The sequence below is a fragment of the Budorcas taxicolor genome, chromosome 1, assembly GCF_023091745.1.
Source record: "Budorcas taxicolor isolate Tak-1 chromosome 1, Takin1.1, whole genome shotgun sequence".
Taxonomy (NCBI): Eukaryota; Metazoa; Chordata; class Mammalia; order Artiodactyla; family Bovidae; genus Budorcas; species Budorcas taxicolor.
Genome location: NC_068910.1, coordinates 46,049,719 through 46,064,479, shown reverse-complemented (window position 1 = coordinate 46,064,479; position 14,761 = coordinate 46,049,719). Strand labels below are relative to the sequence as shown.

Genomic DNA, 14,761 nt, shown 5'->3' with positions numbered 1-14,761 from the left:
AGGCATCTCAGATATTTGGAAGATGCTGTTTCTACGTTATTTTTTTCTGTAGAGTATGTGCTCTTTGGGCCTCACAAGTGCATTCCAGAATTCTTACGTTGCCTTACGGTCCTATTAGTTCTTTATACGCTTATTAACAACTCTCCCACTGGTTCTGGTATCTGTAATATGAAAAAATATTTCCCTTTGTGCTGTGTGCTGTATTTTTATATTTTTTATATTATTTCCCCCACAGTCTTATTTTTTTAGCTCTGGCCTGATCTGTTTCATGTTTATACCTTAGGGGAATGTGGTTGAGAAGAGGGCTTTCCAGGAGGCTGACCTCTCCCAGGGTCAGGGTGGTTGGGTGGCATAGGGTGGAGCCCCTCTGCTGGTCATTTCCCAGTAATATGTGGTTGGGGAACTTTCTCATTTTATCTTCTTCTGTCAAACTAGGGCCCCTTGAAGGTGGGGGCCCATGTCTTACTTGCTATTTCCTCCTTCCCTCTCTTTAATACTCTGCACCTGGTGCAGTGCTTGGCCTGTGGTAGAGTCACAGGTCCTCACTAGACATTAGATCCGGGTGCCTGAATCAACAGACTGAAAAACCAACCACCAAGGAGTTTTCAGGCTCTGTTTCAATGGTTTGATGAAATACCAATTCTCTCTGAGAAGCGAGTAACTCTTGAGGAAAAGCCCCCTAAATGAGATAGGCATGGAGGGCTATATAAATATTTGTGAAACTTGGTCCCTTTTGAATTGGCCTTTACTCAGGGCTCTTATTCCTCCCTACCCTCCACCCCATTGCTGATGTTGTTACCCCAACCCCTTGCTGTCTGGCCCACTTTTCCTAAATCATAGTCTCCTTTTCTCCCTTGATTTCATATATAAAGTCAGGCTGGAACTCTATCTCAGCCTGACTGAAATCTAAGGAAAACCAAAAGGAAAGACACAACATCAACAGTCAACTTTCCCAGGAGCACGTGGGTGATTCAGTGATCCCAATGAAGGCAGACAAGGACATTCTGGCCCCCGAATTCACTGATCTCGAGCTCACTACGCTCGGCTCACAGGCGACCCGTGCAGCTTTGTACGTCCGCTGCCTCGCTTCCCCTTCTTCCCGGCTTCTCGTCTCCTGGGGCCATCTTGTTTCCTGCGTTCCCCGCTCTCAAGGACAGACGTTTTTTAAAACTAAACCATGCCATAAGAAAAGCTGAATTGAAGGTCTACATGAATTTCTTTTTGAGAGATTGAGTTTCAGCTTTTATTATTTGCTGAGGTGGAGCTTTTGTTTGCCTTTTTCTGCTGTTGGCAGAGCTCAGTTTTTGAAGACGGCTATTTATAAAGTGCATTATGCATGAAAGGTATTTAAGGCAATCTAAAGCTTGCATCATGCCCATGCTTCTGGAGCAGAACGCTCGGATCTGCTTCCCTTGCTCCCAGCCCCTTCTAACTGCTGAATAAAACAGTGAGTAGCAGTTTTTCTCAAGTATGTTCCCAGTTCTCTCACCTTATGGCAATAGTTCTTAATCTGGGATCTACAGACAGGATTTAGGGGGCCCGTGAACTTCAGAGGAAGATTTTATCTTTTATGTTCAATAATCCCTAATTGCACTTGGTGTTTCCTTCCCTTGTGAAGGTAGGTAACAAACCACAGCAGCTGCGGTAACAAGCACAGCAGCACAGTCATCTCTGGGACTTTGTCATCCATCAAAATCGCAGGTCCTATCATAATAGCACTTGTCAGTTGCCACAGATGTCCCAAAATACCACCTGTGCTAATCTGCCGCTCAGAGTGACAGTTGTTACCAGTTACTCTATCACACTTGCTGTTATTAACATTTTAGTAATTAACTCGATATATCTGGCTTCCTCTTTAATCCTAATTATGTCATTCATTTATAAACATCATTCTGATGGTTCATCACCTAATCCATAGGGTCCAGCACTCCCCTCCTTGTCTCCACCCTCGGACCTTACTTCCCACTAGCTTGTCTTTTTTTTTTTCTCCTTCATCTCCTGAATCTTTACTCTGAAGTCCCTTTTTGAAGGGCTGCCCACTGGATGGAGCTCCCCATGTGCTTATCTGCTCTCGTCTCCCTTCCCCTGGAGCACCTGGCTGCTGTCTCTTCTCTGGCCACCCTTGCAGGGGCCACACACTCATATTCTACTCCAGAGATAGAGCACTTGAAGTGCTCACTCGCTGTGTGTCTCCTGGCTTTTCCCAGGACTCCCTGGCGGCGGAGATCGAGGGAACCATGCGCAAGGAGCTGCAGCTGGAAGAGTCGGAGTCGCCAGACATCGCGTAAGGCCTTGGTTCTCAGCTCCCAGGGGCTGTGGGGTGGGCACCAAAGTGCACTGTGGTCCTTCCACAGACAATCCAGATTAAGGGAAATTAGAGAATGAAGCCAACAACAACATCCTCCTTCCAAATGGCTCCTCTGGTTGGGTTTTAAATACATATTATGAACTTGTGGAAAGTTGGGGAAGGACAGATGTATTTCCCATCTCTTGTCACACAAGCTCTGTCTTGACACCCCCCACTCACTTTTATCTTTCTTTTTGGTGGAAAACATTACTTTAAAGTATTTTTACCGTGGCGGATTCATGTCAATGTATGGCAAAACCAATACAGTATTGTAAAGCAAAATAAAAATAAAAATTAAATAAATAAAGTATTTTTAACATCTGTTAAGGAAAGAAAAATAGGATGCAGTATGAGATACAGAGAAGGGCTTCCCAGGTGGCTCAGTGGTAAAGAATTCAACTACCAAGGCAGGAGATGCAGGAAACTCGGATTTGATCCCTGGGTCAGGAAGATCTCTTGGAAAAGGGAATGACAACCCACTCCAGTGTTCTTGCCTGGAAGATCCCATGGACAGAGGAGTCTGGTGGGTTACAGTCCGTGGGGTCACAAAGAGTCAGGCACAACTGAGCACACATGTATGTGTGAGGTACAGAGGGCTCTTTGGGAAGGTGTGAGCAAGGCTTCCATTTCCCTTCTGCATACATTTAGGGGTGTCAGCCTTTATCATCTCTCTTGCTAACTTGAAACCTTGCACTTGACCTGCTTAGAGGCGTAATAAACCTGGAGTTTGATTTAATCAAGTTTTCTCTGTATCCAAATGCCATAGACAGAACTTGGAACCCCGGGAGTGACCAGTGTCCCTAAACCTCAGTGCACGTGTGAAGCCGTTTGCAACCCAGAAAGAAGCAGCCATTACAGAAACATACCTACCATTTTCTCCTTAGAAGGGAACAAATGAACATCAGTGCAGTTCTGCTCTTAGAGATGGCAGTTTCCGGTGGCGGGGGCGAGGGGGCCGGAAAGAGACTCTTCTAGTGTTTATCATCTCATTATAGATGTTTAAGACTAACTTGAAATCTTACTTTTTAAAAAAATATGAATGGTTGACAAAGACTCATTCTATGAAAATATTTTGAGCACTGCTATATGCTTAGCAGTAAACACTGCCCTCCTGAAGTTTGCATTCAAGAGACTTATCAAGAAGAATAGTAGGTGGGAGACAAAAGTTAGTATTAAATACGTTTGTAGGTCAAGCTTAGGGGAAGTAGGAAGCAGTATCACTCTAGCTAGCATCACCTTTAGGACACAGCCATGTAGTGGAGCCTTGAATTCTGTGGGCGTTGAATCTCTTGAATTCCAACCAACCCCCTAAGAAACATGGAAGGTACAGAGTGGCGGGTTGCTTGGGGGTCACAGTGGACCTGCTGCCTGTTGGGTCCTCAGTGAATAGTGTTGGGAGGGTTGAACTCCAGGGTCATTCCTGCATCTGCTTAGTCTTGGATGATGTTGTGCATTCTCCCCAGTCACCAGAAACGAGTCTTTGAGACCGTGAGAAACATCAACCAGGTCGTCAAGCAGAGGTCTCTGACCCCGTCCCCCATGAACATCCCTGGCTCCAACCAGTCCTCAGCCATGAACTCCCTCCTGTCCAGCTGCGTCAGCACCCCCCGGTCCAGCTTCTACGGCAGCGACGTCAGCAACGTGGTCCTGGACAACAAGACCAACAGCATCATCCTGGAAACAGAGTCAGCCGAGCTGGGGTGAGCCAGCCGGGGACTTTCATCTTTCTGTTTGGGGGACAGGTAGGGGGTGAGTGAACACAGGTCCAGTCATCAGAAGAGGGAGGCCTGAAAAGTGTAGACCTTTCAGTTCTCAAATTTGTTGTGCCAAACGGCTGAGCTAATGCTTATCTTGATGCTGGTATGTTAACCAGTTTAAAGGGGTGTAACAGGACACACCAGAAGTCAGCTTTTCTGTAAAATGTTGGAGGGGAGGATAAATGAATATTTTTTTTTCTGTTAATCTCTGTTGGGCATTTATTTCATGAATCCCTTTGTAGCTTGGATTCTGAAAGGCTGAGGAGGACTCAGGCTCTGTCTCATGACCAGAATCTGGTTTGCTTCAGAAATTGGGGTGCAGCGTGTCTGGCAAGTGCCCACCACACTCTGCATGCCTGGGGTGGGTCCTTCTTGGCAGTGGTCTCTCCCTCTCCTCCTGAAGCCCTGCAGGAACCCCACCCCCACCCTCATTGTCCATCCTTTTCCTATGACTTAACAAAATTAGTTTTTCTGACCGATGAGTCAGATAGTTGGAAAATGCTTGATCAGAACTCTGAGGCTTTTGGGGACTTAATTATTATTATTTTTCTTAACTGAAGTATAGTTGCAGAACAATGTTATGTAAGTTATAGGTGTACGATATAGTGATTCACAGTTGTAAAGACTATAATCCATTAATAGTTACTATAAAATATTGGCTATATTCCCTGTATTGTATAATATATCCTTGTAGCTTATTTATTTTATACGAAGTATTTGTACCTCTTAATCCCCTGCCGCTGATAACCACTAGCTTGGATCAGAACTCTCTTAGAGATCTCAGCTCCCTAAATTCAAGAGGAAAAAGGCGCATCCCTGGAGCCAGCTGTCCTGTTGGAGACCAGGAATTGCAGCCTGAACAAGGTTTCTTCCCTAGGTGTCACGAGGGAGATATTTGTAGGGGCTGGGTTTATTATGTCGTGTTTGCAAGTTTTCCTTGCACCTTAGTAGCCCCCTCCTCACCTCCCTGAGGAAGAAAAAACCAACAGAGGGAATTGTTCTTCTGGACAGGCATTCGTTTCCCCACTTTTGCCTACATTTAGCCGTTTGCCTTGGAGAAGGCATTGGCAACCCACTCCAGTACTCTTGCCCGGAAAATCCCATGGACGGAAGAACCTGGTAGGCTGCAGTCCATGGGGTCGCTAGGAGTTGGACACGACTGAGCGACTTCCCTTTCACTTTTCACTTTCATGCATTGGAGAAGGAAATGGCAACCCACTCCAGTGTTCTTGCCTGGAGAATCCCAGGGACGGCGGAGCCTGGTGGGCTGCCGTCTATGGGGTCGCACAGAGTCAGACACAACTGAAGCGACTTAGCAGTAGCAGCAGCAGCAGCCGCCGCTTGCCTTGGTTTCCTTAGAAGTTCCAGCTGCCACCCGGAAACTAGTAGTAAGGACAGTGCTGTCCAGCGCCCCCTGCTGGCTGCTCCGCGCTCACCCCCCCCCCCGTTTCCCCTCCTTCTAGAAACGAGGAGCGGAGTAAGAAGCCTGGCACGCCAGGCACCCCGGGCTCCCACGACCTGGAGACGGCGCTGCGGCGGCTGTCCCTCCGCCGGGAGAACTACCTCTCGGAGAGGAGGTTCTTCGAGGAGGAGCAGGAGCGGAAGCTCAGGGAGCTGGCGGAGAAGGGCGAGCTGCTCAGCGGCTCCCTGACGCCCACTGAGAGCATCATGTCCCTGGGCACGCACTCGCGCTTCTCCGAGTTCACCGGCTTCTCCGGCATGTCGTTCAGCAGCCGCTCCTACCTGCCGGAGAAGCTTCAGATCGTCAAGCCGCTGGAAGGTGATCACAAGGGGCCTCGGCCCCTCTCTGCCCTCCTCAGCGACTCCCTGTGGTCCCTGATCCACCACCGGAAAGCGGGCAACCTCTGTAACGCCTACTCCTTTTTCTTCCGGGATAGCCACCCCCGCTGCTGGTTTGAGTTCCTCTGAGTGCCCCAACCTCCACCTCTCGCGGTGCAGGTTTGGAAATACAGCCCAGACTAACCTCCATCAGCTAAGCCAAAGAAAAGAAAACGTGTTTGGCGCTGGTTTCCTAATTCTCTTGCATTCAGAATCTTTTAAATACAAATGGTTAGGGAAGGCAGAGGCGCTCCTGACATCCTCAGGAGTCAATTAGGTCAGGTCAGAGGCCTCTGAGGAGTGCAGAGAATTGATGCTTTGACTTTTCAGAAAATTTGGTGTCAGGGAGGGGCTGCAAAGCAAAACTTGTTTTAGGTTGTTTATTCAGTAACCATGAGAAAGCAGTTTCCTGTTTGTTGACTTCACATGTTCTGCTTTGATCTTCAAACTAAAAGGGTGTGGCTTTCTTCAGATGCAGTGTGCTCCACAGTTGGGGGGCCCGGAAGAGGGTGGCTGTGAAGGAGAGTGAGCTCTGTACCTCCTTAAGCCTACCTTTTCCAGGGGCCATTCAGGTTTAGGTATCAGGAACACCCTAGATGATGAAACTCATGGAAGCACTTTTCTTTCTCTCTTTCTGCTTTCAGCATTATAAAGTATGTTCCCTTTCTTATCACTGTCCTGCTAAGAACCATCAGGTGTTTGTAATATGCATTTTTTTCACCTTCTTTTGTTTGAAAACCCATGAGAGTTTTAGAAGATATTTTAATTCTATATTATACATCTAATGCAAAGCCAAATCAGAATTTCTGTAAAGGCAGTATTTCTCAACTTCTTTAAGAACCCATTTTAGACATTAATTCCTAATCTGTCCCCTCAGAAAATGTAATGTGATAGATATACTGTTTACGTATTATATGTGTATCTGTGCCTAAAAAGAGTACATTTATTCACCCCAAAAGAACCAGTTTTCGGCCCTGGAGTGGGGGCTGGAGTATCACCTCTGTTAGGATGCATGCTGTAAGATGAGCTTGTACTTGTTAAAGATCCAAGAAATGCGGGGTCCCATATTCTGAAAAGGAAGGAAGAGGGTGGACAAACATTCTTTTTCATGATTACTTCTAAATTGTATAATGTAGGTCCTTAGATTTCAGAAGAGGGATAGCTCATCCTTTTTTTAATTTATTCAGTTGTAAGCTTGGTGATTGTTTTCTGATTCACTATTATGTCTGTTTTTCTTTCAATAAAATTTTTCATTTCTGCAATTTTACTTTTTGCCTTTCTTTTCTTTTTTCTCCTTTGTCTCTCAAAGGTCATTGGAATTGATCATCTATCTTGTCTGCTTTCTACATTTTACTTTGTGTTTCATTGATCATCTAAGGATATATTTTTGACTGGTTTTCCAAGCATATTTTAGAAGAGTTTTTTTTAAGAAATTATTTTGACCAAGTCATCTTTTTCTCTTTTAATCTTGTGACATAGATAGCAGTATTTCTGTTATAAATTAATAGAATAAGAACAAATCCCATTAGATTTGCAAGATAAACTTCATCTATAGAACTCTGTTCACCAGGAACCTTTATCACTGCCATTAAAAAGTCATGTCTTATCAATATGGGCTATAATGTATTCTCAGGATAGAATCTATCCTTCTGGTTCCATTTTATAGTCTTCTGACTTCTTAACGGTTTAAAATACAATCAACTTTTTTTCTTCCTCTGCAATTACCTTTTTGTGTTACTGTGTTTAATTTGATCTGGTGGAGTGCTGGCATAGAAGTATGCCTGATGCTGTGTTCATTATAGCTCTAACTGTGATGCTGGCTAAGTTACTTCACCTTTTTGAGCCCTGTTTCCCATATTGTAAAATAGGGCTCACATCTGCCACACAAGATTGTGGCAAGGAATAAACGTGATGTGTTTTGTATCATGCTCAGCATCTATTAGATACTTATTAACTTGTAGGCTCCTCGAACTTATTCCTGTTCCGGTAACTCAGGTAAAAAGGCTAGCCTCACCAGTGTTGAGACCTGGACCAGCATTGTGCTGGTGCCATGTTCTTACATCCTTTTTCAATGGACCACCAAGAAGCTGATAGGATTCCCGTGTTCTCCAGTGACCCAGGTAAATGTACCTGGGGTGAGGCCCCTGGAGAATGTTGGCTGGGATCATAGCAGATAGCCAATCTATGCCTTCCATCTGTCTTCCTTACCTGTTTAATTAATCTTGCTGTCTGCTCATTGGTGCCAGCCAAAATAGATGGGCTAGGTGTTTTGTCTCTTCACCTTACCTTACACGTTTTAAGTAGGTGAAGAACAAACAAAACATTCAAACTAGAAAGAGATATATCTGCATTAAAAAGATGAGTCAGACAGTATTTTTTTCCCTCCATTTTGCTCTTCCTTTCTAATTATAACCAGATAGTATCTCCAAATAAACAAGTTAATATGTAATTAGGGAAAAGCACACACTTCCAAGCTGTCCATTATCCAGCAAGTTTAGTTCTAACTTTTAAGCCTAAGGTGCCCTGCTGACATAAATGGATTGAGTCTTCTTCTCTTTTGGTGACATGAAAACCTTTTAGTTAAAACAGTGGGGTGTGGAAAGAAAGCAAACAGAAGGAAAAGGGTAGTGACTGTAATTATGTTTTTGCCCTATCCACACCCTGCTCCATAGGCCTTCATCTTGGTGCTGACTGGGAACACAACATTTCCTCTCTTTGCCTGCCTGACCCCAGCGTCATTCACATGTGGGCGGGAGAAGGTGATGTTGACGGGAGGTGGGGTAAAAAGCCAAGTATTATGCATCTTTCAGCATAATCTTTCCATTGTAGTCTCACTATATTTCCTTGCTCTGCATTTTCAGGGAATGCAAATAACTCGGTGTACTTTGTAGGCTATTTAACTCCAAATAGCAACTCTCTGTAGCCTCATTTGTGTCTTGGACTCATGCATAGGGTGGGGAAAATGGGGCAGCCTGTTAAACAGATGGAAGACGGAGGCCCACCGGACTCTTTTCTGGGCCTAGGCCTCCAGCCTCCTGGTGCATTGTAAATGTCTAGAACCCCCTTCAGATGGATGGGGAGACCTGGCACTTCCTTGACACAGTTCTTCACTTTCCAGTGTGTTTGCTTTGCCTTTAGTCCCCTTCCAAAGGTAGAGGTGATGTGGCCACATTGCACCTGGGGATTTCTCATCTTCCTTCTAAGCCCTGGTTATGCTGCTCCAAGCTGGGTATCAAAATTCTTTGTTTAAAATTTCTCCCCAGTACAGTTTTGTTACCAGGGATGTGGGTGTGTGAATAGTGAACACAAACAGTGGGCCCATTTTGGATTACTATGCATGGAGGTCCCCAGGAGTGGCAGGAGAACCCCAGTGGCTGGAAACCCCATTGCATCCCCTGGCAGGCCCTGGACACCCATGAGGAAGTTCCACTGCCCGCTGTGTATTCCTCCAGATTCTCATTGAGCCCAGGTTCCTGGCTGGAATGCTGATGGCCTTGCTTGTTTTCAGACCTGTGGTTTGGGGAGGGAAGTGGGGTGAGTTTATGGAAAGAACTAGGCCTTTAGCACTGAACATTGGCTGTGCTACAACTAGCTCAGTGACTTTGGAAATTAGGTAACTTCAGTAAACCTCTGTGAAAGTGCGGGTCATAATACTTAACCATGACGGGTGGTTTTGAGGAATGAGTTGAGGTGATACATATAAAACAAGATGCTCTGATGACATGTCTCTGTACAGGGTAGCTTTTTAAGAAATAGTGCCATGGAACCTAGGACTTAGGATCCCATGGACAGGTTTGTTTCATTATATGCACCTTTGGTCTTTTTTCTTTTCTTTTTGCATTTAGACTATTTTCTATTTTTATTCAGTAGATTCCAGTTAAGTAGGTTGCTATTGTACTTGTGACACTTAATGCCCGGATAAACTGCAAAGTGTGTATGACTTTTTTCTGTTTTAAGTGGATTTGAAATTGTCCATCTATAAAACCCTTTTAAGACTCTTTGGCTGAGACTATCCGATGAGAAATTATTTTGCAGCAGTGTTTTGGAGGCAGTGCACTCAACTGCACACGGCAGAGGACTGGGGGCTCAGTTACATTCCTGGACCACTTCCTGGCCCCACTGCCTGCCTCCCTTTCCCTTTTCTTTTATCTGGACTCCTGAGGTGCTGGCTCCTGGCTTCCCTAGTTCCCCTTTCTGACGTTCCCCCAGGGCAGCCTGGAGGGATCCCGGCTCTCCTCACAGAGGATGCCCTCAGCAAGCCAGCAGTGACAGTCTGAGAGTTATTTGTGCAGGAAGGCTCTTGCATTTTCATGCTTGAGACCCACTTTCAAAGTCTCTCTGTTGAGTTTGGCATGTTTTCAGTGTAGCCAGCTTCTTCATCTATGGAATGGGGATAGAATGCCCAGCCTCATGGGCTGGGCACCCCTAATACCAGAGCCGTGTGAGGGGTAATAATGTCCTAAGGGGGAAAGAGTTGCTCTGGCAGATGGTTTCGGCAGAATCCTGGCACAGAGCAACGTGCTAAAGGATCTGAGATGTTGTTCTTCACTACATACGCTTCTTAGCCCAGGCTTCCTAAGAAGACTTGGTCTTGGAATACCTCTCTCTGTGAGTACCTGGTACACCCTCCAGGTCCTCAGAGACACGCTCTGGTGTTATTACAGACCTTACACCACGTCATCTGAGTCCCGGGATCTGGTGTCATTGAGGAGATCAGCTCCTCTGCTTCAGACCTCTGGGTGGACTTACATGTTCTTAAATCACATCTCTTTAAGCCAGTTCCCACTCCCCAAACCTGCAGCCTGTCAAGGTTGCTGGCAGCATACAGGAAACTTAGGTAAAGGAGGTAACGGCCATGCCCACCATTTATCCGTGTGCTATGATCATATGTTTTTGCTTTTCTCTTGTTGTGGGTGCCTCGGATTGGTTTGACATCATCTGATTCTGTTTCTGCTGTCTTCCCTATTCCCAGCATTGTGTGCTTGGCATAGAATCCACATATCCACCCCTGCCCCCTACCCCTCTTTCTGTGCTTGTCGTGCTTATTTTTTCCTCTTCTATGTCTAAAGTGATTCTCTGTTGAATTTGGGGGTTGACATCAGTTGCTTAAAATAAAGAGTTTGTCACCCAACATCCTTGACACATAGTATGATGTTGATTTTACTTCGTTAAAAAAATGGATTTTCGCCCTGAGATTGGTGCTCCTTCTGGGCATGGAAGGGGGTTGGCGCCTGACACACAGCAGGAGGGGGGCAAGGCAAGTCCGTGGGTGTCCCTCCCTGAGTCCACCTGCGGCGCCCAGGGCCCGCGGGGTTCACACTCCACACTGGAGGGTGGTGAAGAGCCATCAGCTTAGACTCCCGTCCTAACCCTCTCTTCTCCCTGTCACCCCCTTCCCCCCTGCCCTTTCTCCTTGCAAGGTTCTGCCACCCTTCACCACTGGCAGCAGTTGGCCCAGCCTCACCTCGGGGGCATTCTGGACCCCCGGCCTGGTGTGGTCACCAAGGGCTTCAGGACACTGGATGTTGACCTGGACGAAGTATACTGCCTTAACGACTTTGAAGAAGACGACACAGGTGACCACATTTCCCTCCCAGGCCTAGCTACCTCCACGCCAGTTCAGCACCCAGAGACCTCAGGTGAGAGGTCCCGAGCACGTGTGACTGTCTCAGGCAGCAGAAGTTACCCAAGCCGGCCTCAGGCTTTCCCAGAGGAGATGCAGGAGCCGCCAGCGGCCGAGGAGGAGGAGGAGGAGGGGTCTGGTGAGGGCACCGCCATCAGTCCTGTAAACCTGGCACCTCTACCAGAGGCAGAGTTCCAGGCCATTCTCACTTCCGTTTCGAGCACCATCCGTAGTGGCTCTCTGTCTGTAGCTTCTGCTCGTCTGTGTGGGTGATGATGAAAGCATTCCCATCATGGGGTTCCGTTTTTTAATAGAGTCTGATGCCTCCTTTTGTAACAAATGGGTGCGGCTCCTTGCCCATCTTGGAGGTGCATGGCCCAGCAGGCTCTTGAAGGGGAGCAGGAAAGGCTGCTAAAAAAGAAGTGGATTATTGCCACGTCATTCCCCCCCTAATCCTGAGCATCAGCTCCCCATTTCTGTTCTGGGTTGCTTCCCACATCTAAGGGGCAGCTTCTCGAGTTCCCTGATGACCTCCAAACTGAGCTGAGCTGGGCAATTTTAGGGGAAATTTTGAGTGCTGGAATGTTCAGAAGGTTAATGAGAGAATGTGTTACCTGCATGATACATTAAAATTGGAAGAAGCCCAGAAAGTGTTCAGGATTTCAGACAGCACTTCAGAGATCAGCCTGTTCATTTCCTAACTGTAGTGAAGATATGTGTGTTTTCATTCCAATTTATACATGTGTTCAAAGTGGATTTTTTAAAAGTGCTTTAGCAATTCTCCTTAATCCAGCAAGCCCTAAGAGGATGTTAGTAAGCTTTTTTAGAGAGAGAATTCTAGATGAATCTGGAAAAGAGCCCTGCCTGATCTCTGTGTTCTCCCCGCCCACTCCCCCTCCCCCAATATTAAAGTTATGACCATGAGTTTGCAGAATTACACATCCTAGGGGTCACTGGGATGCAAAGCTTTGTGCTCGGGGCCCTGGGATCACAGGATCACATGGGTTACTATTTACCCAGACTTCCTGGACCTCGTCATTTCTTGGGCTGAGGGGGAGAGACCCAGACAAAGAGGAATTAACCCAATGTCATCATCCTAATGACATTTCCAAGTCACCAGGTTTCAGAAGAGCACATTCATCTTTGTGACTGACAATTTTCATTCATGGACGGTACAACACTCCACATATAGTACAGAGCAGGTGAGAGCTGAGGTTCGTGGTGTTGTCTCCCATCCCCTGGGTGAGGTCACACCCCTGTGGCCAAAAATTTTTTTAATTTTTATTGCTTTGACATAAACTTAAGGTATCATCAAGTAAAAAAGATTGTTTAACACCTAGGTTTATTTTTATTTTTTAGCCATTAAGTTACCAGATTAAGCTTGCAATGGAATGAAAATGTTTATTATTTAGGATCTTCTCACAAAGAGGAAACCAGCTTAGGTATTGTTACCTCCTTTTGTCATCAGCATCGGTGCCCTTCTGGAAGGCAGACAGTGGTGCAGGAGACACTGTGTCTGCTGATTTTGTGACTGAAGCAGCAGGCATTGTGTCAAATGTGGTGACCCTTCCCTGCAGCCTGACAGGTGAAATAGAAGTGAATGCTGTGAGTTTAAAGAAGCACCATTAGGTTCATCTTTGAAAAATTGTAGAGAAGGAATAAAGCTTACCAAGTCAGCTAAGAATATCCCTCTGAGGACAGCGAGGGCAAGGGTACCAGGTGTGAGGAGCTAAGTCCTGACCACTTTCCTAACCACACACAAAGGCGTATCTGTTGCTTCTTCCCTCCTTCCTCTAACCTGGAACAAATCCAACCCAACAACTCTTGAGAAGAGCACACAAACCTCCAGTGGAAACTGTAGAGGGATCACATTGGAAGTGTGCGGCCAAAATGAGTTAGATTGCTGCAGGGAATTTAGAGAAGGTCTGATCATCTAGACAAGGGTTCTCCTGAGATTGTTTTCTGAGTAAGGTGTGTCAAAAGTTCTGTGCAGGAGGGAAAGGCATGGCTAATGATTTGGCTCTTTTTCCTCGGTGGGGAATTATGGGACCATTTTGATTCTTGGAACATAAGAAGCACATCACTCGATGTAAATCATCCCAGGGGCCCTGAGTGACATTATGCACATAATCGTGGAGTCATGGGCAGACAGATAAGCTTCCATGGGGAGGCCTGGGGTATCCTCTGTCTTGGGATTTGTCCTCAGGCTGGCCTGCTTTCTGCCTTGGTCTCCCCTTTCCTGTTGCCAAACAGCACAATTCCAGGAGCTGCCAGCTCCCTGGGAAGACTTAGTAGGGAGAACCTTTGAAGACAGAAGGTGATTAACCTTTCTTTTCTAACAACTGGTATTATGGGAGGAAATTGGGAAAACTTGTATATTAGGCAGTTTTGTCTAGAGCCTGCTCTCTCATGGAGAAAACATTTTGAGTGCTGAAAAATATTTATTAATATATTTTAATGTATTATTGTATCATTATTTGATTTTTATAATCTCATGTCTTTAAAAAGGATGAATCCTTGTTATATTTGTAAATAATTTAGATGATTAAAATGGATTATGATAAACAACTTTTAGATTATTAGTTTTACTTTATTTCAGTAACATATTTTGTTTTAATTCATAAAGTGTACTTTTATCAGAAATATCTCATACTGTCAGTGTTTCGAATTTTAGGTATTTATATGTAGCGAAGAGCCTGCATGTGGTAAAGGTTAAAGATTAGAGTATAAAATCACACAGTTAGGTCAGCAGATGGTAGTTTGGATGGACAGTCCAATTGAATTACCTGGATGCCTTGATTCTTAAAGGGAAGACAGAGGAGGAATTAAAGCAACATGGAAGAAAGTAAAGGTCAGCTTATTTAATACTCATACACATGGAGACCATTTCCAGTGGGAGAAATGTCCTAAAACAGACTCCTACACATCATGGCAGCCTACTTGGCAGTGGTTCTGCAGTAGAGCTGTATTTTCTTTGGGGCTGAGGTCCTAAAGTTAGTGTTGAAAGTAAACATCTCATTTGGTCAAAAGTACCCTTGGAAATCCCTGAAGGTGCAGGTCTTCAGCCCCTCAGAAGCAAAAGCCAAGAACTAGCTTCCTTTGTAGCTTTCTTATTTGTGACACAGGCACAGGCTCTGCTCAGGCGAGTTCCTTGAAGGGAAGGCAACAGCTGAAAGAAGCAGACGATTAAGGAAC

The 14,761-nt window shown here is 45.6% G+C and overlaps 1 protein-coding gene across 2 annotated transcripts in view; it reads left to right on the top strand.

Annotated features, from left to right (window-relative positions):
- The window catches only part of TRAK1 (trafficking kinesin protein 1), a 96,844-nt gene that overhangs the window by 71,878 nt on the left and 10,205 nt on the right, over window positions 1-14,761 (top strand). For both annotated transcript variants that reach the window (XM_052649041.1, XM_052649050.1), the window contains 4 exons: window positions 2,208-2,284; window positions 3,811-4,047; window positions 5,568-5,884; window positions 11,364-11,705. In XM_052649041.1, the coding sequence (XP_052505001.1) occupies window positions 2,208-2,284; window positions 3,811-4,047; window positions 5,568-5,884; window positions 11,364-11,705 (973 nt within the window). The remainder of the gene's footprint in view (window positions 1-2,207; window positions 2,285-3,810; window positions 4,048-5,567; window positions 5,885-11,363; window positions 11,706-14,761) is intronic.